We start from the raw sequence: 22981 nt of genomic DNA, 5'->3' as shown, positions 1-22981 counted from the left end.
TCAGCAGAACTGAAGCAATGACCACTTGGTCAGTTTTGCATCTCCTGACCTGTAGGTAGTCTACAGGCAAACACACTCATGGACACTGGAAATCTGAGGCAATCTCACTTCTTCCCTGCCCTTCTCCTTCTGGCATTTTTTTTGCACAAACTTTTATCATTTGTATTTTAACAGATCAAAATTGCACATCAACAGACGAATCAGCAGTCAGGAAGGTGCTGTAAACCCGAATTTGAGCACAGACACCTGTCGTAGAGCAAAGCTTTCATTGCCAGCTGGGATAAATTGGAAATCTTTCCCATGTAAGAGAGGAGGGAGACCTTCAGAAAGAAATATTTGCCAGAAATAGTTTGTTGTTCATTTACTTTACACCCTCTTTGCTGTCAATGAGAAGACTGGGCATTTATAAGACAGCAAGGCTATCCAGGCACTATCATTTCCAATGCAACATTTGGGAGGAGGTAGCAGAATTTAAGATGAAAACAAGAGGGGAAAAACACACACACCTTTTCTATGCTCAAATACAGGCCTTAAAAGAGGACTTTATGAGATATCAGCTGAAGTTAAAGCACAGTGAGGGAGGAGAGATTGGTTCCTGGAGCAGAATGGGAGAACCAGGAGCACAGCTGAGCCACATCAACCCCTCAATGAGTGCTGCAGCTCATTCCTGAAGCCATAAAGAAAATAAATACGAAATGTTAATAATAATAAAGAAACGAATAAATAAATAGAAGCTAAGGGGAATTTGGGAAGAAATCCCCAAAAGAAAAGGCTAGAAGGAAATGACCTCCCCTGCTATTAAATAAATAGGTGGCAGGTGGGTGTTGTAAATGCGTTGTGGTGTTGGAAGGGAACAGCGGTGATACATTGCAAGCCCCCCACCCCTAAACCCCCCCCCACCCGCTCGGGGTAGGGAGCAGAAGGAGGACAGGATGAGCACTGACAGAGCCTCTGGCTGAAGCAAAAGGGGCACAGAATGGAGCCACACAGTCACATTTTCCAGCCAGCTGCATAGATTTCATTAATTCCTCCGGGTTTCCATTGCCTTTTGAGATGAAAATGACCCATACAGAAGCTAATTGCTTAAATAATCACTTAACGACTCGCTAAGTGCTCTCAACCCACCCATCTCCACGCCGGGAGGGGTGCAGCTCCCACTCCCACCATCAGCTCTAGGTTTCACACCTTATGCAGAGCACTTGGTGCCACCACCCACCACAACTGCTAAAACTTGTTGAGTCCCAGACACGTTGGGTTTGCTGAGGAGCTGATTCCTGGAGCAGACAATCTTTCAGGCTGGAAGAGACCTTTGAGATCAAATCCAGCCATCGATCAATCCCCACCATGGAGTCATTTAGGTTGGGAAAGACTTCTAAGATCCCCAAGTCCAACCCACCATCCCACCATGCTTGCTGACTGTATCCCCATTTCCATGGTCCTTCAACACCTCCATGGTGACCTCACCACTCCCTGGGCTTCAGTATCCAACCTGAATAGACCCAAATAGAATCATGGAATCATTGAAGTTGGAAAAGACCTCAAAGATCATCATGGAATCATAAGAATCATATTGGATTGGTTGGAAAGGTCCTCCAAGGTCACCCAGTCCAACTGTCCGCCTACCACCAATATTTCCGCACTAAGCCAGGACCCTCAATATAACATCTAAACTTTTCTTGAGCACATCAAGTCCAACCATCAACCCACTGCCCACTAAGCCATGTCACTCAGTGCCACAAATACGGTCTTCTCCCACTTGGTTTTGCCCAGTCTATGTCTCTCATTGGGGAAAAGCCTTGGGTAGAAATTGGGTGTCCCAGAGCTCTCCAAGCCTTCAGGACTGCAGAGCTGCAGAACACCTGGGTGCTCTGATCGAGTCCTGTTGGCCTCTGAGCATCTTCAGGTATGGACACTTCACATCTCTGGGCAACTTGGTTTAGCAGGCATCCTCCTCCCTAGAAAAAAAGGTTATTTCTTATTTCAGAGAATTTCCTCTATTGAAATTCATGCCATGGAGACTGACCTGTCTCCAGATTGCTGCAAAAAAAAAACCATTTATGGGGGCATTACATCCCAGGACATGATGGGACCCCAAGGCAGCCACAAGCCCTTTGGGAAGAGATACAGACAAAAGGCTGGGAGGTTCGACCCTTTTTATGATGGAAGTCTATAAAATAGCCACATGGATTATTATTATTTTTTTTTATTTTTTTTTTTTAAGATCACAAAATACACAACATTCATTTTAATACGCAACACATGATATTATATACATATTAAAAACCACATGACTGAAACACATGTTCACACGGCACCAATTTCATAACGAAAAAAACCCCACAAGTGCTTTTTTCTTTCTTTTTTTTTTAATATTAAAAACAATTGTGATAAAACATATTAATATTTTTCCAGACAATGTTTACAATAAAGAGAAGGGAAAAAAAAACAAAACATATTTTACTAAATAACAAATATTTAACAGCAAAACTTTATACTAAATATCTATTTTGAATTATAACAAAAATAGTACTTATAATAGTTTATAAAGACAGACAAAAATAATAATAATAATCGTGTATAAAATAACATTATAGCGAATTGGACTGTGCTAAGAAAAAAAAAAAACAACACAATTCTGAGATTCAAAGTGCTTTATTCTGCAAACTCACTGCAGCAACTTCTTTTTTAGTCAAGTTATATTAGTTAGGAATGGTAAAACAAAAGCTTGGCTTACTGATGCCTCGTTTAAATACGCACACACACACACATTATATATACACATGGTGTAAGCATTTATATATAATGGATGTATGCATCTGACATTACAGCTCTCCAGTCGACCACTCACTCAAAAGCATGTTTGGTTTTTCACTTTGTAATGACATTGGAAGTTCAAATCGCAATTGAACCAAACCCTCCACTGGCTGCCCTTCACCGAGTCCTTCCCAAATTCACCCCAGAGATCTCAGCCATGGGAACACAGCGTGAAGCCACTGCTGAGCTTTAGGCAGAACCTTTGGCCCTTGTTGGCCATATCCTCTCCATCTCTCACATTTTTTCACCTCCTCTCTCCTCCAGCCAAGGTTTCTCCCCCCAGTAGGTCTTGGCTGGGAAATGGGGACTCCTGGCTGTGGGTTCCTGTTGTGTTTTCATCCTACATCCTCCACCTCCTGCCCCATCTCTGTGCCCTACACATGTTCATCATCAGCCAACACCACAGACAACGACCCTTGCATGCTGCAAACCTTTCTCCACACACTTGCCCACAGAAGACTCACCCATTCCCACAGCATTTATTTGGGTTATATTCTTCTTTGCTTCCTATTGGGATTCTCATTGCAGTTAAGCCCCTTTTGTCTCTGGAAATGTTTTCTCTCCATCAGGGACAAGGACAATGCCTGAAGTCTCACCAGTGCCTAACATTTCCCTTGGAGTTCCCTGGTCAGCAAACTGGCTGATTCTCCATCCCAGGGACGGAGTGCCCAGGTAACACATAGCACTCAGACCTCCCTCTTGGGTTTGGTCCATTGCTTACCTACCAGAAGGTAAAACCCAGACCTCAGTGGCATCCTTTAGAGTACTGGGAGCTTTATTTGGGATGAAATCCAACTGAAAACCAAGTCGTGCTCCCTGGTGTGAGTGGACACCATCCATTGGGGTGCTCTTGGGGGTTTCTGGCAGCTTGGCTGACCCAACCTCAAGTGCTTCCCCCAGCTAAAATTCTGCCTCCCTGCTCCTCACCCCACCAGAAAATGATGGAAGAGGCAGCCATCACCGTCGCTTACCCACACATCCTTTGACCTTCCAACGAGGCACCCACTCATCGAGAGCACAACCTGCAAAGCAACCTGGTAATCAACATCTGCCCCCTCTCCTTCCCACTTCAGCCCCTTCGACTTATCTGGACACCTTTAAAGCCAAAAGCCAAGCTGCCCACCCCAACATGAGATCTTTCCCCACCACTCTATGGTCCTCATCCTTACCTCATCCTCCAGGGTAGGAGATGGGAGAGAACAAGGCTGCATGGATCTTCCCCGAGATGAAGGGCCTCCAATCCCAATGGGATCTCCCAACCTGATGCTCAGGTTGAACCAAACACCAGCTTGTGCTCTGCACCTGCATGTGAGGCCACGTCTGCTTTCAACACAACCCGCCTGTCTCACGCAACACATGGAAGCCTTTCTCATGCCAATAAAAAAAATCAAATCAAACCAAATAAACCCACCCAGCATACGAAGCTCACGATACCTTGTGCCGCAATGCGCTGGGCACGGATCTCCTCTCCTTCCTGCAGAGCTCTCCAATCGCCAACAAAAACCCAGACACAAGACAAACAATGAGGACGGTGGCTTATTTATAGAGATCACCTTTAATGCAAAAATGCCTCCCGTGGAAGAGGGTGCACCCAAACGGAACAGCTCATTGCTCACAGAGCTGTGGCAGATTGCGGAGGTGCCCGCACCCTGAGGGAGAGCAAAGGCACCAAAATGCCCCCAAACGGATGCCTCTGCGTGGGGAGGGGGGAGCGGTGCACACAGGATGTGTAGCAGCAGCAGGAAACTCAAGGAGAAAAAAAAATGGAGCTCCCCCCACCCCATACCACACTCATCTGAGGCTTTGGAGAGATGGCTCAGCCCCAGACAAGGCACCACAGGGTTTTTTGGTCCCGCGGCGGAGGCGAAATGGCAGCACTCCCCCAAACCTGCCCAAGGGGGTGGGATGGGAATGGGCATCGCTCATCTTCCCTTCACCCAGGGCAGCCCCCAGAATAATAATAAAAAAAAAAACACAACCAACCAACCAAACAACAACAACAACAAAAATAAAACACTGTTATCACCAGCTAATTTAACACTGTTAAAAACAAGCTTGGTGGGCCACGCTGGGCCACCAGACTGCTGGCTGCCAGCTGGTTCCCAAAGCCTTTCCCACCGTTGGGTCTTCACAGCGCTCCTCCTGGCAGCAGAAGTGTTTTATAGATATTTATATATATATATTTATAATATTTAGATACTGTGTATGGTCAGACAGTCCCAGTTCTACTCGGGATTCGCAACTCTTCCTTTTTCTGGAGGAAGCAAGAGGCACGATGCCACCCCAAGCTCCTCCATGCCCAGAGCAGAAGGATTTTGGCAGCTTTGCCGGTGGAGGAAACAGTCCCAACCTGGAGGTTCTGCCAAGTGAGCATCGTGGAGAAGCTCCTCGTCCTCTCCCCTCCTGTTCGTCCCCCTGTCCCCACCCCACCCCTCCATCCCCAGCCACCCATCCCTGGTGGGCTCTACACAGTGGCCCCCAAAATGACGTCCGTCCCCGTCAGGATCTCGTTCTGGTTGGAATCCAGTCCGAAGAATTTAACCTTGAGTCCATCGACCGGGTGGACCACGGGCACCAAGGTGATTTTGGGGAAAGTCCTAGTGGCCAGCTCGAAGCGGCTGGTGCTGGCCAGCTCGATGGCCAGGGCCTTGAGGAAAAGCTTGGCCAAGTGTTTGCCCAGACAGGTCCGTACACCCCCTCCGAATGGGAGGTAGTGGAACCTGCCCTCCTTGTCCTCGCTGCGGCCCTGCCCAAAGCGGTCGGGATCGAAGACATCCACATCCTTGAAGACAGGGGCAGTGTCGTGGGTGTCCCGGATGCTGTACATCACACTCCAGCCCTTGGGGATCTGGAAACCCTATGGAGGGGAGGGGAGAAGGGAAGAGAAGAGCAGAGAGGGTCAACAGCGCTGTACAGAGAGAGAGAGCAGGAAGACAGTTTTACAATTGCAGAACCATTAAGGTTGGAAAGCACCTCTGAAATCACCACGTCCAAGCCTAACCCATCCCCAAAATGCCCACTGACCATGTCCCTCAGTGCCACATCTCCACAGTTCTGGAACACTTCCCTGGGCAGCTGTGCCAGTGCCTGATTGCTCCTTCAGAGAAGTAATTTCTCCTACTATCCAAGCTGACCTTTCCCTGGCACAACTTGAGGCCTGTTGCTATTACCTGGGAGCAGAGGCTTGTTCCAGTCTCCCTTCAGACAACCATAAGGTCTCTCCTGATAGTCCTGTTCTCCAGACTGAACCATCCCATTCCATTAGAAGCACCATGGCAGTCCCAAGGTTGACATCCCAAGTGCATCTAATCTCTGTCCACTTGGTGAATCTGCAGCAATTCCACCCAATGCCACCAGCAGAACCCAGTTTATCCTTCCCACCCCTCCTCTAAATCAGCTTCAAGCATGCTTTGAAAAAGATGCAGCCATATGGCAACACTCACATCCAGCTCAAAGGTCTGCAGCACCGTCCGGTACCCTCCGGAGATGGGGGTGAAGAGGCGAAGCACCTCCTTGATGACACAGTCCAGGTAGTGAAGGCCACTGATGTTGTCAAGGCGCAGGGAGCCCTCGCAGATGCAGCCATTGTGCAGGATGCCTTTGCTACGCAGCTCCTCCCGCAGCTTCTCCAGCACCCGCGGGTGTTTGAGTAGCTGCATGATGAGAGAGGTGCTGGCACTGGCCGTAGTGGCGTAGGCAGCGAAGATGAGCTCCAGGGTGCCATCCTGAGAGGGGATAAGACACAGTGGGTGAGGCAGGAAGGACATATGGACAGACACACAGACAGATATGGTATGATGGGGTAGGCACATGGGCTGTTGCAGTCTGCCATGGGTCATTCTTGCCCCTGCATCCCAGGCAACAACGGACACTGGAAATCAGAGGGCTGGAGCACCTCTCCAATGAAGAAAGGTTGAGGGAACTGGGCTTGTTTAGCTTGGAGAAGAGAAGGCTCAGAGGGAACCTCACTGTGGCCTCCCAGTACTTAAAGGGAACATAAAAACAAGAGGGGGAATGGCTGTTTACAAGAGCGGATGGTGATAGGACAAGGGGGAATGGTTATAAACTGAGACAGGGGAGATTTAGGTTGGATATTAGGAGGACGTTTTTTGCCCAGAGGGTGGTGATGCACTGGAACAGGTTGCCCAAGGAGGCTGTGAATGCCCCAACCCTGCAGGCATTCAAGGCCAGGCTGGATGTGGCTCTGGGCAGCCTGGTCTGGTGGTTGGCAACCCTGCACATAGCAGGGAGGTTGAAACCAGATGATTATTGCGGTCCTTTTCAACCCAGGCCATTTTATGAGTCTATGATTTGGATCAGAACTAGAGGAGGCCACAAGGATGCTCAAAGGCTGGAGCATTTCCGCTATGGGAACATAGCAGAGAGTGGGGGGTGTTCAGTCTGAAGAATCAGAGAATCACTGAGGTTGGAAAAGATCTCTAAGATCAACAAGTCCAACTCCAAACCACCCCACCATGCCCACTGACCATGTCCCTCAGCACCACATCTCCACTGTTTCTAAATACCTCCAGGGATGGTAACTCCATCACTACCTGGGCAGCTGTACCAGTGCCTGGCCATGGATTAGAAGAAAAGGCACAAGGGAGACCTCATTGCATCATTCCAGTACTTGAAGGGAGCTTATAAACAGGGGGGACAGTGACTTTTTACACAGTCTGGTAGCAATAGGATAAAGGGGAATGATTTTAAGCTAAAAAGAGCAGAGATTCTGGTTAGATGTTAAGAAGAAATTCTTTACTTGGAGAGCAACGAGGCACAGGCTGCCCTAAGAGCTTTGGGTGCCCCATCCCTGGAGGAGCCCAAGACCATGGATGGAGCTCTGGGCAGCCTGAGCTGGTGGGGAGCAATCAGACCATGGCAGGGGATGGGGCTGAGTGGGCTTTAAGGTCCCTTCACATCCAAACTATTCTATGATTCTGTGATTCTGATAAGCCAAAATGCTGTGACTCTGCTGCAAATAATAACCTGTCAAGGGCTCATACACACTAAAGAGCGGACTGCACAAGTAGAGAGTTGAGGTTGTTCAGGGCTGAAAGCTTCAGCATGCTTGTATGATCTTTTTATATTTGCTGGCAGTGCTTTTCAGTAAGAAATGAGCATAATCAACAAATAAATACAGCCTGTGGGAAAGCAACTGGCTTGTTGGCACCGTGCTCCACCAAGGTGTGGGATCTACACACATCATGGGGACCCCCAGGTTTGAAAACCCATCCCAGCTCTGCCCCCAAAATCCCCCATGCACCAGCTTTGCTGTTCACGCAGCCCCAAGGTGGCAATGGGAAGATCTTTACCTTCAGCTCTTGCATGGTGAGCTCCTTGCCGTGTTCTTTGCCGCTCTCTATCAGGATGTCCAGTGCGTCGGCATAGTCCTTACCCTGTGTGTTCTGCAGTTTCTCCTGGATGGCTTTCTCCAGCCCCTTTTGTAATGTCTCACGTGCCCGGATGCCCTGTGGAACAGGAACCATCAGACCTCATAGGGCTCAACACCATCACTGCCATCCCCACCCTGTACGTCTCTAGTATATGGCAGAGAAGGAGATGTGCTCAAGCAGGATGTGGTTATAGAATCAAACTGCTGTTGCAGGTGCTCAGACAGGAGTACAAAAATGCTGGAGTCATTCTCCAGCAAGGAGGAGCAAGCCTCAAGCATGTGAGATTACAGGTGTGAATAATCAGCACCGCCGTGTAAATAGCAGTTGTGATGTGGGAGCCCCAGTGATGCTGCAGTTCAGAGCCCTCCTTCCTTCCCTGGGACACAAAAAGTCCCTGGGAAAATTGTCTCTCTAAGGAAGGTTAATTCATAAAAGAGGATCCTCTTCCTGGAAGGAGAACGGGCTTCCCAAGCAATTGTAGTGCTTGACCTCATTAATGCAAACCCAACTTTTTGGGGCTATCAATGGTTTTGCCCAGTTGGTGGGCGGTGTATTGATAGGAGAAGGCTCCCACAAACAACAAAAAAATCAAACTAGTGTGGTAATGAAGCAAATAACTCAATAAATCTGAGCAAATCACAAACGCATTCTCCATTGCATTGAGCCACAGAGCACCCAATGCCCTGAAGAACCTATGAATGCATCTCCCTCTCTACCAAAACAGCACTTTGTAGCCCAAAAGACATCAGATGGTGAGGGACATCCCCATCAAGAACACACAGAGGTAGGGATTACCCAGAGCCCCACTAATCCCACATTGATGCTACCAGCTGGTGGAGGGCTCAGCCCAAAGCCCTTACCCTCCTGTAGCCACTGAAGGGCAGATCCACAGGTAAGGAGAAGACGTTCTCCACAAATTGCTGGTAGACCTCAAAGAGACGGTTGAGCTCCTCATCGGGGATGCGGAAACCCAGCAGGACGCGGATGGCCATGCGGAAGGTGAGCTTCTGGGCCTCGTGGTAGACATTGATGGGATCAGGGTTGCTGCTCCAAGCCCGCAGGGTGTCTTTGATCACCAGCTGGATCTTGGGGAGATAGCTTTCCAGAGCCTCGTGGCTGAAGATTTTGGAGAAAACCTACAGAAGAGTGAGCAGAGGATTCTATGGAGCCCGAACATCCTCCATTTTGCCTTCTCTAACAGCCCACTTCTGCCCATAGAAATGAACATTGCAGATCCCCCGTGCTAAACAGATTTGTCATCATCCAGAATTTATCAAGAGTCACCAGTTTCTAAAATAGCTGCCAAGAAGGGCTGATGGGGATCCACCACGGGCAATCCTCCATAGGCTGATCCCCATCATCAGCAATAACATGGTGCCCTGTGATCCTCCTCCAGCAGTGAGCTGAGGATGGGAGGATGGTGACCACTCAGAGGGTGGTGACACACTGGAAGAGGTTGCCCAAGGAGGTTGTGGATGCCCCACCCCTGGAAGCATTCAGGGCCAGGCTGGATGTGGCTCTGGGCAGCCTGGTCTGGTGGTGGGTCACCCTGCATATAGCAGGGGGGTTGGAATTAAATGAGCATTGTGGTCTTATTCAACTCAGGCCATTCTACGATTCCATTATTCTATGATATGAGATAGTGCACCCTACACACAGCAGGATGGAAGGAGAAATTCCCTATAGCTCCACGTGTCCCAGTTCCCAGCTCCATTCATCCGATGTGCTGGATACTACAAATGCAGCTCTCCCATGGGGATTCCAATTGTTGGGTTGTGCACAAACACAAACAAAGGTTTCCATAGAATCATAGACCAGTTGGGTTGGACGGGAGCTTAAAGATGATCCAGTTCTAACCACTTCATAGAACCACAGAATGGCCTGGGTTGAAAAGGACCACAGTGGTCATCTCATTCCAACCCCCCTGCTATGTGTAGGGTTACCAACAACCAGACCAGGCTGTCCAGAGCCACATCCAGCCTGGCCTTGAATGCCTGCAGGGATGGGGCATCCACAACCCCCTTGGGCAACCGTGCCATGGGCCGGTTGCCCCCCACCATCTCAAGTTGCCCACGGTCCATCCAACCTGGCCTTGAGCACACCCATAGACGGGAGAATTCTATCAAGACCTTTAGGACCTCTTCAAAACCTGGCTGAACTTTGTGGAGAAGAGGCATGCACGCACGCATGCAGAGCCTGCGATCGCACACAGCTCATTTCCTTGGGAAGCCGGGCTAAAAACTGATGTCAGCAGACACTATTAATTTAAGCTCTGCAAGTAAACACAGCTCAGGAGCGGGCCTCCCCAGGCCCCCATGCTAACAGCTCCTTCCTCCAATTTGGGCCCGAGCCCGCGTGTTGCGCGAGGAGCTGAGAAATGCCAGGAATGTCCCCCCGTCCCCCCCTCCTCCCATCAGCGCAGCCCCACAGCACGCGCTTTCATTCGGCATCCCCCGCCGCATCCCTCCCAGAGTGCACCGGAGGAAAAAGTGCTGTTTGTTTATTTTTTATTAACCTCCCTACACGGCGGGCTTGCACGCACGCACCGCCGCATGCATGCCAGGCCTCCGGGAGAAATCAAATGAAAGCCAGCACCCCAGGAGTGAGTTGAGAGCCTTCATCGGTGGCCGGGCTCTTGGGGTAGGGGGGGGGCTGCAAAGTTATCAAACCAAGGAGAAAAGGAGAAAAACCAAAGCCTCCCCCACTCTTTCCATGAGTGCCGAAGCTGTAAATGTGAGAATTTCCTCCGCAGTCAGCACTCAAAAGGGAAAGGTAACATTTTCCTGGCTGCAACCCCTCCATTGCTCAAGTTCAGCGTTCAGCTGGGAAGTTGTTTGGTGAAATAACACCTCTGTCCCCTAGCAGGGAGGGTGGGAGGATCGACAATTGCTGCTTCATAACGCACTGCCTGGGCTGAGAATCATAGTACCACAGAATCACAGAATGGCCTGGGTTGAAAAGGACCACAATGATCATCTGGTTTTAATCCCCCTGCTATGTGCAGGGTTGCCAGCCACCAGACCAGGCTGCCCAGAGCCACATCCAGCCTGGCCTTGAATACCTCCAGGGCTGAGACCTTGGTAGAACTCATCACACCCCATGCAGAGGGGTAGGAATAGTGGCATGTTTGTGGAAGGAGGGCTGGGAAAGACAGAGAAGACGTGAGGGGATAAAGAAGATGCAAGAGGACATGCAGACAGATGTGCCTGCAGACAGACAGCCGTCCCTGGTTGTCTATGAAGGAATGAATGAATGGAGCTGGGAAATGAATGAACCACGGGGAGGCTGAATGAACGAGCCATGGAGTGACCATGAAGAGGGTGAGAGTTATGGTTTGGCTGCCGCTTTTGGTGCTCCTTTGCACTTCAGTGCCCCTCTGCACTTCCAGAGCTATTTTTAAGCCTGGAAGGAGCTGTGACACTCAGACAGAGCTGACAGCATTTGTGCAATGAGGTAGGAGAAGCTGCTCCCAATCTGGTGCAAATCCCATCGTTCCTCATCCCTGCCCAGCATCCCTCCCAGTAAGGGACATGCCCCACATTCCCAGGAACACCTCTGATCCTATTGTGCCAAACCATCCCAAGGAGCAATGGCAGAAGAGGAAACACTAGGAGAGAAAAAAAAGGAGCCCACGCCGAGGTCAGCAGCCTGAAAACAGCAAGCATTTAGAACTGGTGGGTTTGGGTCTTTTTCTTTTGCTCTTTCTTTTATTTTTTCTGTGAGCTGTCCTTTTGCTATGGAGCTGCTCTGGCCCCGTCCGGCTGCAAACCTGGCGTCACTGCGCTCCACGCCGCCTAATCCCAGATGTCAGCAGATCCTTCCCCAGCCAGACACAAGTCTGGATCCCCTTCCAGTCACCTCCAGTTCAACCCTGCATCTTTCCAGTTGATTAAAAAGGAGGAAAAGCCAGCCAGCTTTCCCTGACAGCCCTCGCAGCGCTTCTAGCCTAAAATCCCTGCGCCCTCTAGTGAAGATCAACCGAGGAGCAGCGCTGTAAAAAGTTCCTCCCGAGCAGCCAAGAAGCAAAAAGCAGCACTAAGTGGGGGTACCTGTAAAAAAGGGGGGTCGGTAGCATCTCCTAGAGGTGCTAAGAAGAGTCCTCGTTTTTGCACATCTTTGGTACAGCCTCAAAAAGCCGCCCTTGGGGGATCTGTTTGGTGTGGGGGTAACACTCACACCCACCCACATTTGTCCAAGGAGACCCCAGCACTCAGCTGGAAACTTCCGAATCCGTCTCACAGTGCAAACAGGATATTTAAAGATTTATGGCTTTCCTAAGGCAGAAAATTCCTTCCCGGTGCCTCAGCTCCGCCATCCCCCGCAGAGGTGGCAGTGAGCAGCCCCCGGTCCCACATGGAAAATACCCCATCCCCATCCTTAAACCATACCCAAGAGGAGGGGACATCCAAGCAAAGCTTAGAAAAAGCTTCATTTAACAGCTAGGATGAAGAATAATTAGCAGGATGATGCTCATCCCTGGCCAAGCCTCCCCATCCAAGCACAACCATCAGGGCAAAGAGGAGCAGTTTTCCATTCTTCCCCTCCAGAAGGAGAATTTGGGATCTGACACCCACATCTCAGAGCTGCTACCCAGCAGAACGAAGGCATGATTGGCACAGGGATGTTTTCACAACCAATTGGGTACCCACAGAGCCTGGGGAAGCATCCCAAGCAACGTCCCAGCACAAACCACGCTCTTTCTCCCTATATCTCAGACTTTATATTAGGAAACATTTCTTCTCCCAAACAGTGGGCAGGCACTGGAACAGGCTGCCCAGGGAGGCTGTGGGTGCTCCATCCCTGGAGGTGTTCAAGGCCAGGTTGGATGAGGCCCCGGGCAGCCTGGTGTAGTTTAAGATATGGAGGTCAGTGGCCCTACATGCAAGCAGGGGGGTTGGAGCTGATGATCCTTGAGGTCCCTTCCAACCCAAGTGATTCAGTTATTCTATGATCCCTTTCCTCCCCATGTTAAGATGAGGGGAAGAAGCACACCCCACCAAATATAAGACTTGAGGATATCTCTTGCCCCACATACTACTGCCATCCCCCCATCAAGGGAAGAACCTGGGATGATTTAGCCACACTTTTCAGCTCCTGCCCCCCAGTATGAGCAGCTCTGGGTGATTCACAGACAGAAACGAAGCAAGATACTGTACATCTATCTCAGCATCCTATCTGTCTCACCTGAAAATAATAGCAATAATCATAATTCCAGTGCCAGCAACAGTAAAATGCAGTTACTCTCAGCAACTGAGGCTGTCTGGCCCTCATTATGGAGTTATCTAAATATGCTGTGGTTCTTCAGCACCTATGAGCCCACATCACCCCCTTTTCTGGTCTGTACCCATTCATTCATAGGGCAGCAGTGCATTTGGGAACAGCAAAAATCACTTTACATGTTGTGACCACTCCGCAAATGGGAAATAGAACACCAGGGGTAAAGAGAGAAGATGTCAGTGGCAAAGAACTGAACTGGGAGGGAAGCACCTGCCTCGTGATACGGCCCGCTCCATCCCAAAGAAACAAATATGACTTTCCAAGCATGCTTTGTCACAGCAGGAAAAGGGGAAGATGTTTGGAAAAGCCCTTCCTCGAGCTGCAGGGAAATGTCAGCTCTGCCATGGAAATCTCAAGGACAGCTCTGCAAGATGTTGGTACTGGGATGAGAATAGATAGAATTATCATGGATGGCAAAGAGCTCAAAGCCCAACCCCAACCCATCCCACCCTGCCCACTTATCACATCCCTCAGTGCCACATCTCCATGATTCTGAAGCATCTCCAGGGATGGTGACTCCATCATTCCCTTGGGCAGCTGTGCCAATGGCTGACTGCTCTTTGGGAGAACAATGTCCCAGTACCCAAACCTCACCCGTTGTGATGGCACAACTTATGGCCATCACATCTCATCCTGAGGCCATCAGTGAGGACTCTTCTGGCTTCAAACCAAGCCCAAAGTGATGACAGAGTCTCAGGTGGCATTGGGGTTGCACTGCATTCAGCCTCAGCACAGCTCCTCAGAGAGGGGTTGGAGCACGCAGGGCATTTGTATTTCAGCCAGGAACGCCTGCACTTTGCTTTTTTTCTGCCTTTTTTTTCTTTTTTTAAATCCATTGGAATGACTCTGGATTTACACCGCCGTAGATGACAGCACTATTTGGTCTAAAGTCAATGAGCCAACCTAGCCGACAAATTCTTCCCCAACCGGAGCCCTTCAACATCAATGAGAGCCTTTTTCTCCAGCCCCAGCGCCTTTTGCCCGTGGGTTACAGCTCTCAGGGCAGCAGCCCGTGATGGAGAGAAGGGGCTCGATGCCAACGTGCTGAGAGGACGCCTGATCCAGCTGGACCCCTGCCCATAGATCTGACCCGATGGGCGATATGGGTGGGCTGGGCTGGAAAGGGGACGGCTCCGATTCCTACTGGGGAGGGTGGCGAGGTGGGATGGGGATGCCAAAAAGTAATCAACGTCTCTTAACAGCATGGGTGAGGGGGTTTGGCAGTGGGGAAGCAGCACCCGCTGCTCCCATCCCTCCTTCCTCCCACCCCCTCCCTCCCCCCAGCCCTGCCCACAGCAGCTGGTTTATATTTGGTTGTAAATTTATGGCCCCTTTTGTGTTCTTAATCCTCTCGCAAACTATATTAAAGCCTCAGACCTTTCTACTTGGTGCTAATAAGCTCAACACTTGTATGCCTCCGAGGCAGAACATTAATTGTGGTGTGTTAATGAATGATGTAGTTTTGGACAGTGAGACAAAACAGGCCGTTTCTCTGCACCACTGTCTGCTTCCTCCTCGAGTCTCTGGGTCTAGGACGTCTACCCAGCCCACGGACTGCTTTTATTTTACTCTGTCTTTTCCTTTTTTTAAGCCAGCTGGGCCTATTTTGAGATTACGATGCTGGAACACAGCACAGACCCGGCCAGTCCAGAGCTCTCCTGCCAAGGCTGAGTGCTCCCAAGAAGCATCAACATCCCACCTTCCCCTGCCCTGCTGCACTGTCAGCACTGGGAGACTCCTTCCCTTGCCCTAAAGCTGCCTGTTCCCAGTTCCCATTCCCTTCTGCATTCAGATGCTGTGCAGCATCACGGGAGCACCTCGCTCTTTGCTGAGCGTCAGCTTCCCAACAACCTCCCAACATCCATTCCATCCTCGAATGGCCAAGAGGGACCATAAGGATCGTAAAATACACAGAATTGGATGGGACCCACGAGGATCTTTGAGTTCCCTCTGGACAACCCTCACCAGGGATGATGAGCATCCTTCCCCCTGTGGTATCTACAGTAGAATGGTCTGGAGTTGAAAAGGATCACAATGCTAATCTGGTTTCAACCCCCTTGCTACTTGCAAGGTTGCCAACAACCAAACCAGGCTGCCCAGAGCCACATCCAGCCTGGCCTTGAATGCCTGCAGGGATGAGGCACCCACAGCCTCCTTAGGCACCACCTTCAATCCACAGCCATGCTCAGCCATAGAGCTGCTCCTCTCCACAAGGTGATCTATGGACAAAAGTACCATGGCAAAGTAACAAATTGCCCTCAATTCAGCACGGGTGACCCTGATCCACCTCCAGCATCATCAGCTCTGTAGCCCACAGCAGGATAACAACCCCCCAGCAGACATCTATCTCAGGAGGGAGGCTGAAAGGTTTGGGGTTGCTTTGTTTTACTGCTTGTAAACTGTTCTTATCGAGCAGCTTCATCTGGAACCACCACTAACGACATCTGTAATAAAGGCCATGATGCAGGCAAGCCCTCCTGCCCACTCCATAAGCCATCACCTCCCTATGAAGGCAGAGATCCCTGCTCTAGTAAAGCTTGGAGAGCCCATATATCCCAAAAGAAAAGCTTTCTCCAGCTTTGCTTTAACTTTGACAGCTTCCTGAAGGGCAGAAGCAATCAACAGAGGATGGGAGAGCAGAGTTGTCATCAGGTTAATGTGGCACTGTTCTTCCTGAGCACCTATTGAGGAGCTTGTTGTCTCAATGGCAATCTGTCCCAGCAAGAGGAGAGCTCAGCTGGACAACCAGGGAATGATGGAGCATCTGCTGACATAAACAGGGCTATGAATCTCTGAGGGCTTCTGCCTGCAGGTTCTGCTCAGCTCCCTGCAAGATAGTGCAGAGCAGGAACCCAAGAAAACAACCTACAGAGAAGCAGCAAGCTGAAATGCCAAATGTGGTGCTTCCTCCTCACAGCTGGGATAGGGAGAGCTGAATTAGCAGCCAATTAACAGCAGAAGAAGCTCAGGGCTAACGAACACAAGAAGTGCTGTTGATTTCTGTTGGTAGAAGGCACCTGGCCTGGAAAAGAAATTTGCCATATTGCCATCTCACTGGGTGCAAAGAGAGCTGTTTTCTTCCTGTTAGAGGCTGGTTTGCCCTATCTCTGGATGCACAACTCAGCCCAGGGTGAGGGGCGGTTGGCACAGGGGAAAGGGTGCAGATGCTCAGCCCCATAATAGCAGTAATGCAAAGGGGACCAAGTGGAGGAATAGGAATAATCTCTGGTTTTGCAAGCAGCCAACTGAGCCCATCACACCAACCCTGTGCTGCTGGAATAGAAAGCTCAGCATCTGCTTAACAACATCCCCAGCCCTTGAGAGCGTTTGCTCTCTAATACAGAGCCCAAAGTGGCTCCCATGTCCCTGCACACCCTCCCTCCCTGCCATCCCCAGTGCTCTGTGATAGAGGCAGACCATGCACCTTGCCCTTTCGTTTGGACAGAGAAGTTAGGAAGGATTTCTCCTCCTATAAGGCACAAAGAAGCAGCCCAAGGAGTTGTGTGATCACACGCACCGAGTGGGAGCACTTCAGCATGGTGTTAAGACAAGTGACAAATAGGGACCACCGATGGCTGTTATCTCACTCTCTCCCCCCGGGGAAAAGAGAAGTGAATGGGTTGGGCTTTTGTAGAAATGCATATGACGAAATAGGAAATCCTGCTGGGGCACAGAGAGGAGTTTGCATTGGGGTAAAGGCAGCACTGAGGTTTGCATACAACCCTGCTCTCCCAATGCTTCAACATCACCACCCTCAAATTAACCCCCAGCCCCCACCCAACTGGGAAACAGTCTCACCCACCACCACAGGGATGTGAAAGCTGCCACACCACACTGTCCCCTCTGCCTTTTCCTGCAGGATTTAAGTCTGAGGGGTGGGGGGGGGAGGGGCTGATTCTGATTCCCCACATCCACAGGGGCTCACAGCCCCCCCCCAAACCTGACTGCCCCTACTGTTATGGGTTACAGCCTGACACCAGGAGCACCAAGGGGGGAGTCGAGATGAGCCCCCAGGAGGGACTGACAGCCTCCCAGCCACCCCGGTGCCCCACACACCACCCCCAGACCCACATCAGTACCCCAATTGCCCTAAAACCCATTGCAACGTTCAGCACCCCCAGCAAGAACGCAGACTACACGCAATACCCCTCCAGCACAGCCTGGTTACACCGGAGCCGCGTTTCTCCATCCCAAACCCCGGAGCCGCTCCTCGGTGGGCCCCTCCAACCCTCGTGCATCGCCCTTTTAAGAGCGCTCCGTGCCGGCGCTCAGCCTCCAACCCACTCCACGCGTGTCACGCCCGCGGGTTGGCTCGGAGGCGACAAGCGGCGTGTGATCACAGGGACAATCCTCCTTCTTAAACAGCACAACGAGGGGGAACCCCCTGGTGCCACCTCCCTCCCCCGATCTCCTTTTTTTTTTTTCCTTTTCCATCGCCCTTTTAAATTCCTCAAAGGCTCCGAGCGCTCACGCAGAGGGAGGGGGGGAACCCACGCGGGACCTCCCACGCGAGTGGGTCGGCGGGGAGAGAGAAGAAGAGAGCGGAGAGAGGAAGAAGGGAACGCAACCCCCCCTTAAGCCCTCGTTCTAAGCCCCCCGCCAGCACCCACGCACCCCGCGGACACGCGTGGGGTCCTCACCTTCCTCTTGTGCCGATGGATGTCCCCGATGGAGTTGGCCACGGTGTTGGGTCCCAGCAACATGCGGGTGCTTCGGGGCCATTCGGTGCTCACCAGGTGATGTTCCCCCATCAGAATCTTCCGTACGTTCTCGGCTCCCGTCACCCTCACCAGCGGCCGCCCCAAAAGGTGCGTCTTGAAAACGTTGCCGTATTTCTCCCGTCGCGAAGACTGGAAGCACGAACCCTGCGGGGATGAGCGGGGATGGGGACACGGCGTGGGGATGGGGACGCGGAGCTGGGACCGCGTGGGTTTCCCCCCCCCCCCCCCCTCCCCTTTTAACACCCCCCTCTACCGGGGTTCCCTTTAAAATCAGCCCCTCCGCATAGATTCGGGTGGGTTTTTTATCCACGCGGACACCCCAGAATGAAGTCGTGATTGTTGGGGGGGGTGGGGGTACAGAGCAATGGGGGTCACCCAGCTGGTATTGTGGGCATCGCATCGCACCGCGCTCCAAGCAGCGCCCTCCGCCTCTCTCTGCTTCCACCTTTGCCTCCCCGGGTGCTTTTTAACCACTTTTTCTTCTTTTTCTCCCCTTTTTCCTCCCTATTCTTTTTTTCTTCCCCTTTCTTTTTACTCCTTTCTTTCCCCTTTTTTTCCTTTCCTTTTTCCACTTCCCCTTTTTTCATTCCTCCCCCCCCTTTTTCTCCCTCCTCCCCCCCTCTTTTTTCCTTCCTCCACCAGACTTCAATTTACTCGAAAGGCTGCGCTTTGCTTAACTCGATCTGCAGATCCGCGCAGCCCTTTAATAATTTCCCAATGCTCCCAGGGCTTTTGTCGGCGAACAGCCGGATGGAGCCGGGGATGGAGAAGGGGGAGACGACGGTTCCCCCCCCCTTCCCCTCTTTCCCCCTCCCCAAAGCCGAACCGGGCTGGGAGGACCCTGCGAGCAGCGCAGCGCGCGTGTGTTTATTTTGAAACAAAAGCGCGGTTGTGATTTTCAGATGTTCAGGTGACCCCGTTTCTTGATCTGCGTAAATATAATTAAAAAGTCCTTTTTGTGGCATTAATAAAGAGTTATTTGTACACCATTTCCAGGGCAGCACAAAGAGGACCTTTATGCGGGGAGAACTTTCGAATGGAGTCCAATTTATACAAAATTTTTTTGTATTTTTAGCCCTTGCGCTCTGTTTGGATGGAGCCTGTGGAAAAGCGAGAACCCTTTTCTGGTCCCCCTGTAAAAATCTGATAAATTTCTTTAAAAAATAAAGCCCTATTGAGAGCGTGCCGTTAACCCCTTCGGATCCGCCGGAGGGACTCAAGGCTCTCATTGGGGCTTGGATTCGGACCGGGCCGAACCGAACGGGACGGAATCGAACCGCTCAACCCGCACCGTGCTGCCCTACAGCGGCCACGCTGCGGAGCCGCCCCGCACGGGTTCCGGCATCCCGTGCCGGTGCCGTCAATGGGAATCTCTCCCTTTTTGCGGGGAGCATCCTTTCCCAAAGGCTCGGAGGGAGGGAGAGAGAATGGGAAAAGCAAGGACGCGTTTATTTCGGGGGTTCCCTCCTGAAAGCCGCGGGGTGCCCCCCCATGCCGGCATCGGGGCACCTCCTGACCTCCTCCCCTCTCTATTTTTGTTCCGACGATCGTTATTTTGGCAGCCGCCCTTCCTCCGAGGGGATCCCTCTCCGCCCGCCGCCTCTCGGGCACTTAACGAGGTTAATCCTGGGTTAATCTCCCCATTACCTCCGCGGGTTTCCCCCGGCACCGGGAGCAGCTCCCCATCCACCCCATGGAGGGCTCTCAAACCGGGGACCCCCTCTCCTCACCCACCACTCCGGCAATGACACCCCCGCGGGGTTTGTTGGCTTAGATTGGGGTTTTTTTTTGGTCTTTCTTTTTTAATCGTTATCCTCAATTTCGCCTGGGGGATGGAAAAAGGCCAAAGAGAGGATAGGGGAGAACCCCCCCTCACCCTCGTCTCTAGGAGCATTTTCCTACCACGCTGCCCGGCTCCGAGCGGTCCCCACCGGGGGAACCCCGGTCTCGGAGCCGTAGCACCAGATTAAGGGGAATCGGGCCAAGTTGGGTCCCTCAGTGCCCCCCCCCCGAGTCACAACCACCCCGTGCCCATCTCGCATGATGCAACAGCAGCCCGACGTCCAAAGAGAAGAAAATATTTGGGGAACCGAGGATGGAGATAGAAGTGGTTTGGAAGGGGGGTGGGGAGGGTAAGGGAAATAAATGAATATAAATCCATTCCCAACCGGAGGGAAGGGAATCCTCCTTACCTGCAGGAGCCAGTGGAAGGTTTCTCCGATTAAAGGGAATCCCATAGAGCCTTTAGGGATTGGTAGCTTGCAGGTTTTGTCGCGGGTGGCAGCCCAACGGAGCTGCCACAGCTGTTGGGACACAGCCAGCAGCAAAGTCAGTGACACCAAGCACGCCGCGAGGGTAGCCAGTGCCGAGACGAGATCAAAACTTTCAAAAAGCATATTTGGAAGAAGGAGGAGGAGGAGGGTGGGGAGAGAAACAGCCCCTTGACAGGCTCGCACCCGCACGCACACACACACACAGACACGAGGGGGGGAATAAAGCGGAGGGAGAGCGAGGAGAGCGCAGCCGACCCTGCCTGGGGGGTCCGAGGTGGAAAGAGGGAGGTTGGGGGGGTTGGAAAAGGAGGGAGGGGGGTGTGGGAAAGCCCCCGGTTCTGGTAGGAGAACAGTACGGAAAGTGCGAGAAAATAGTAAAAAAAAAAAAAAAAAAAAAAAGAATTTTAAAAAAATTTGAATTAAAAAATATATATGTCTATATGGAACGAGGCTAAAAGCGGTTTTTGCTCCGTTCCCTCTGCGAAAAGTTTGCTCTTGCCCGGCGTCAGTTTGACAGAGGGATGGAGGCAAATAAAAAGGAAAGAGGGGGGAGAAGGGGAAAATAAGCACAACGCTCAGCCCCCCCCTCCTCCCCCCCCCCAACCTCCCCCTACCCGCAAAAGGTAATGGGGGGGAGTGCAAAAAGTCGGGGGGGGGAGAGGGGGGGGGGACAAAAAAGAGTTTAAAAAGGGGGAAAGGAAAAAGAAATAAAGTTCCCCCTCCCCCCCCCACCACAAAAAAAAAGTCCAAGTGCGGATGCTCTGCTGCTCCCGCTCGCTTTCAAAGCACACACACACAGTGGGAGGGGGGAATAAGAAGGAATAGGAGGGAAAATAAGGGGAAGAAAAGGAAATGGGGAAGAAAAAAGAGTGGAATAAAAGGGGGGGAAAGGAAAAGAAAGGAAAGGAAAGGAAAGGAAAGGAAAGGAAAGGAAAGGAAAGGAAAGGAAAGGAAAAAGAGGAATAAAGGGGAAAAAAGAAGGGGGGAAATAGAATAAAAAGAGAAAAGAGGAGAAAAAGGAAGGAAAAAAAAGGATAAAAAAGGGGAAAAAAGAAGAAAAATTGGGGGGAAAAAAAAGGAGAAAAAAGTGGGAAAAAATGGAAAAAATGGGGAAAAATGAAAAAAAAAGGAAGAAAAAAAAAAGGAGCGAGATTTAAAAAAAAAAAAAAAAACTTGCTAAAAAATCATCAAATAAGTCAGCAAAGAGCCGGAGAGATGGAAGAACTCAATAGCGCTATGTATGGATCTACACACACGGAGCGAGGCGGGTCGCCGGGTATCTCTGGCTGATAGATGGATCAATCTAGCTCTGTAAATATCTATCGGTATCTATACGGCAGGATTTGTTCGCCCCACACTTTTCACAGGACTCCCGTCAAGAGGGAGGGAGGGAGGCAGGGCTGCCTCGGCGTATCCCCCCCCCTCGCTCTCTCGCTCTCCCTCTCTCTCTCTCTCTCACTCAATGTGGGTTTGAGTAAAAAGTCAATGTGTGTTTATATAGAGGCGGGGAAGCCGGGCTGGGCCCTCCGCCAGCGCTCTGCTCCCCCGCACACCCACCCTCTCACTTCAGAGGGTTGCGGGGGGGGGGTTAAAGGAGAAAGGGGGTGGGGGGCGGGCCGGGCGGACGCGGCGTTGGAGCGTGCGAGGCTTGGCCCGCAGCCCGCAGCTCGGTCACGCCGCTCTCCTCGGCTTCATCCTCCTCCTCCTCCTTCTCCTCCTTCTTTCTCGTCCGCCGTCCGCACCTTCGGCCCTGCAGAGACACAGCGCGGCTCAGCCCGGCGCCCACCCCGCGGCTGACCCCAAGTTGTGTCGTCCCCCCCCCCATTTAACCCTCTCTCTACCTCCTTAACTGCTCCCACCTCCCCTTCATCGTTCCTGCCTTACTTACGATGTTGTCCCCCATCGTTAACCCCTACCCATTCCACCTTTGCAGTGTCCCCCCCCAACCACTTAAACCTTTCTGATTCCCCCCCCCCCAATATTCAACCCCTATTAACTCCCCATTCAATTGTCCCCCCATATACAAGCCCAAACGATTCCCCTTTGCAGTGCTCCCACACACTCAACCTTCCCAATTCCCCTCTTGCAATACTCTCCCCCCCCAATATTTAACCCCATTAACTCCCCATTCAATTGCCCCCCCTATATACAATCCCCTTTGCAGTTATCCCTCCCGCCCCCCCCCCATATTTAACCCCTAAACCCTTTTCCAAGATCCCCACCCCACAGTTAACCCTTCCTGCCCCCCCATGAACCCCACCAATGGAACCCCAATGACTTCCCCATGCAAGAAACCCCCTCCCCAGGTTCCCCCCCCCACCCCCCCCAATGACTTCTCCTTATAATGACCCCCCCACTATTTAACACTCCCAATGCCTTCCCATGTGCAATGACACCCCCACACATTCATCCCCAATTTATTCAATTATTGATGCCCAGGCAATACCCACCCCCCCCCCCCCCTCGTCCCCCCTTTTTTTTCCCCCCAAAAATGTGGGGGGGG

The 22981-nt window shown here is 51.4% G+C and overlaps 1 protein-coding gene across 2 annotated transcripts; it reads right to left on the bottom strand.

Annotated features, from left to right (window-relative positions):
• Nucleotides 1-4350: 4350 nt before the first annotated feature.
• Nucleotides 4351-22030, bottom strand: LOC107314121 (cytochrome P450 26B1). Of its 2 annotated transcripts, XM_032444419.1 has the most exons (7): nucleotides 21733-22030; nucleotides 20398-20508; nucleotides 18125-18349; nucleotides 9068-9343; nucleotides 8127-8282; nucleotides 6258-6539; nucleotides 4351-5671 (listed from the first exon to the last, which is right to left on the bottom strand). In XM_032444419.1, the coding sequence occupies exons 2-7, from the start codon at nucleotides 20440-20442 to the stop codon at nucleotides 5279-5281; spliced, it is 1377 nt and encodes a 458-aa protein (XP_032300310.1). In that variant the 5' UTR covers nucleotides 20443-20508; nucleotides 21733-22030; the 3' UTR covers nucleotides 4351-5278. The 2 variants fall into 2 exon arrangements, with proteins under 2 accessions (XP_032300310.1, XP_015718523.1); XM_015863037.2 differs by lacking the exon at nucleotides 21733-22030 and having other exon boundaries at nucleotides 20398-21080.
• Nucleotides 22031-22981: the final 951 nt, after the last annotated feature.

This window comes from Coturnix japonica, chromosome 4 (genome assembly GCF_001577835.2).
Source record: "Coturnix japonica isolate 7356 chromosome 4, Coturnix japonica 2.1, whole genome shotgun sequence".
Taxonomy (NCBI): Eukaryota; Metazoa; Chordata; class Aves; order Galliformes; family Phasianidae; genus Coturnix; species Coturnix japonica.
This window is presented reverse-complemented; position numbering and strand designations above follow the sequence as displayed.

What these genes read in the sequence shown, in the direction of transcription:
- LOC107314121 (XM_015863037.2), bottom strand. Translation starts at nt 20,601, where the DNA reads ATGCTTTTTGAAAGTTTTGATCTCGTCTCGGCACTGGCTACCCTCGCG. An exon ending in TCCATCGGCACAAGAGGAAG is followed by an intron (nt 9,344 to 18,124) that starts GTGAGGACCCCA and finishes ACTCTTCTGTAG; the next exon opens with GTTTTCTCCAAAATCTTCAG. An exon ending in TCACCATGCAAGAGCTGAAG is followed by an intron (nt 6,540 to 8,126) that starts GTAAAGATCTTC and finishes ATCCCCTCTCAG; the next exon opens with GATGGCACCCTGGAGCTCAT.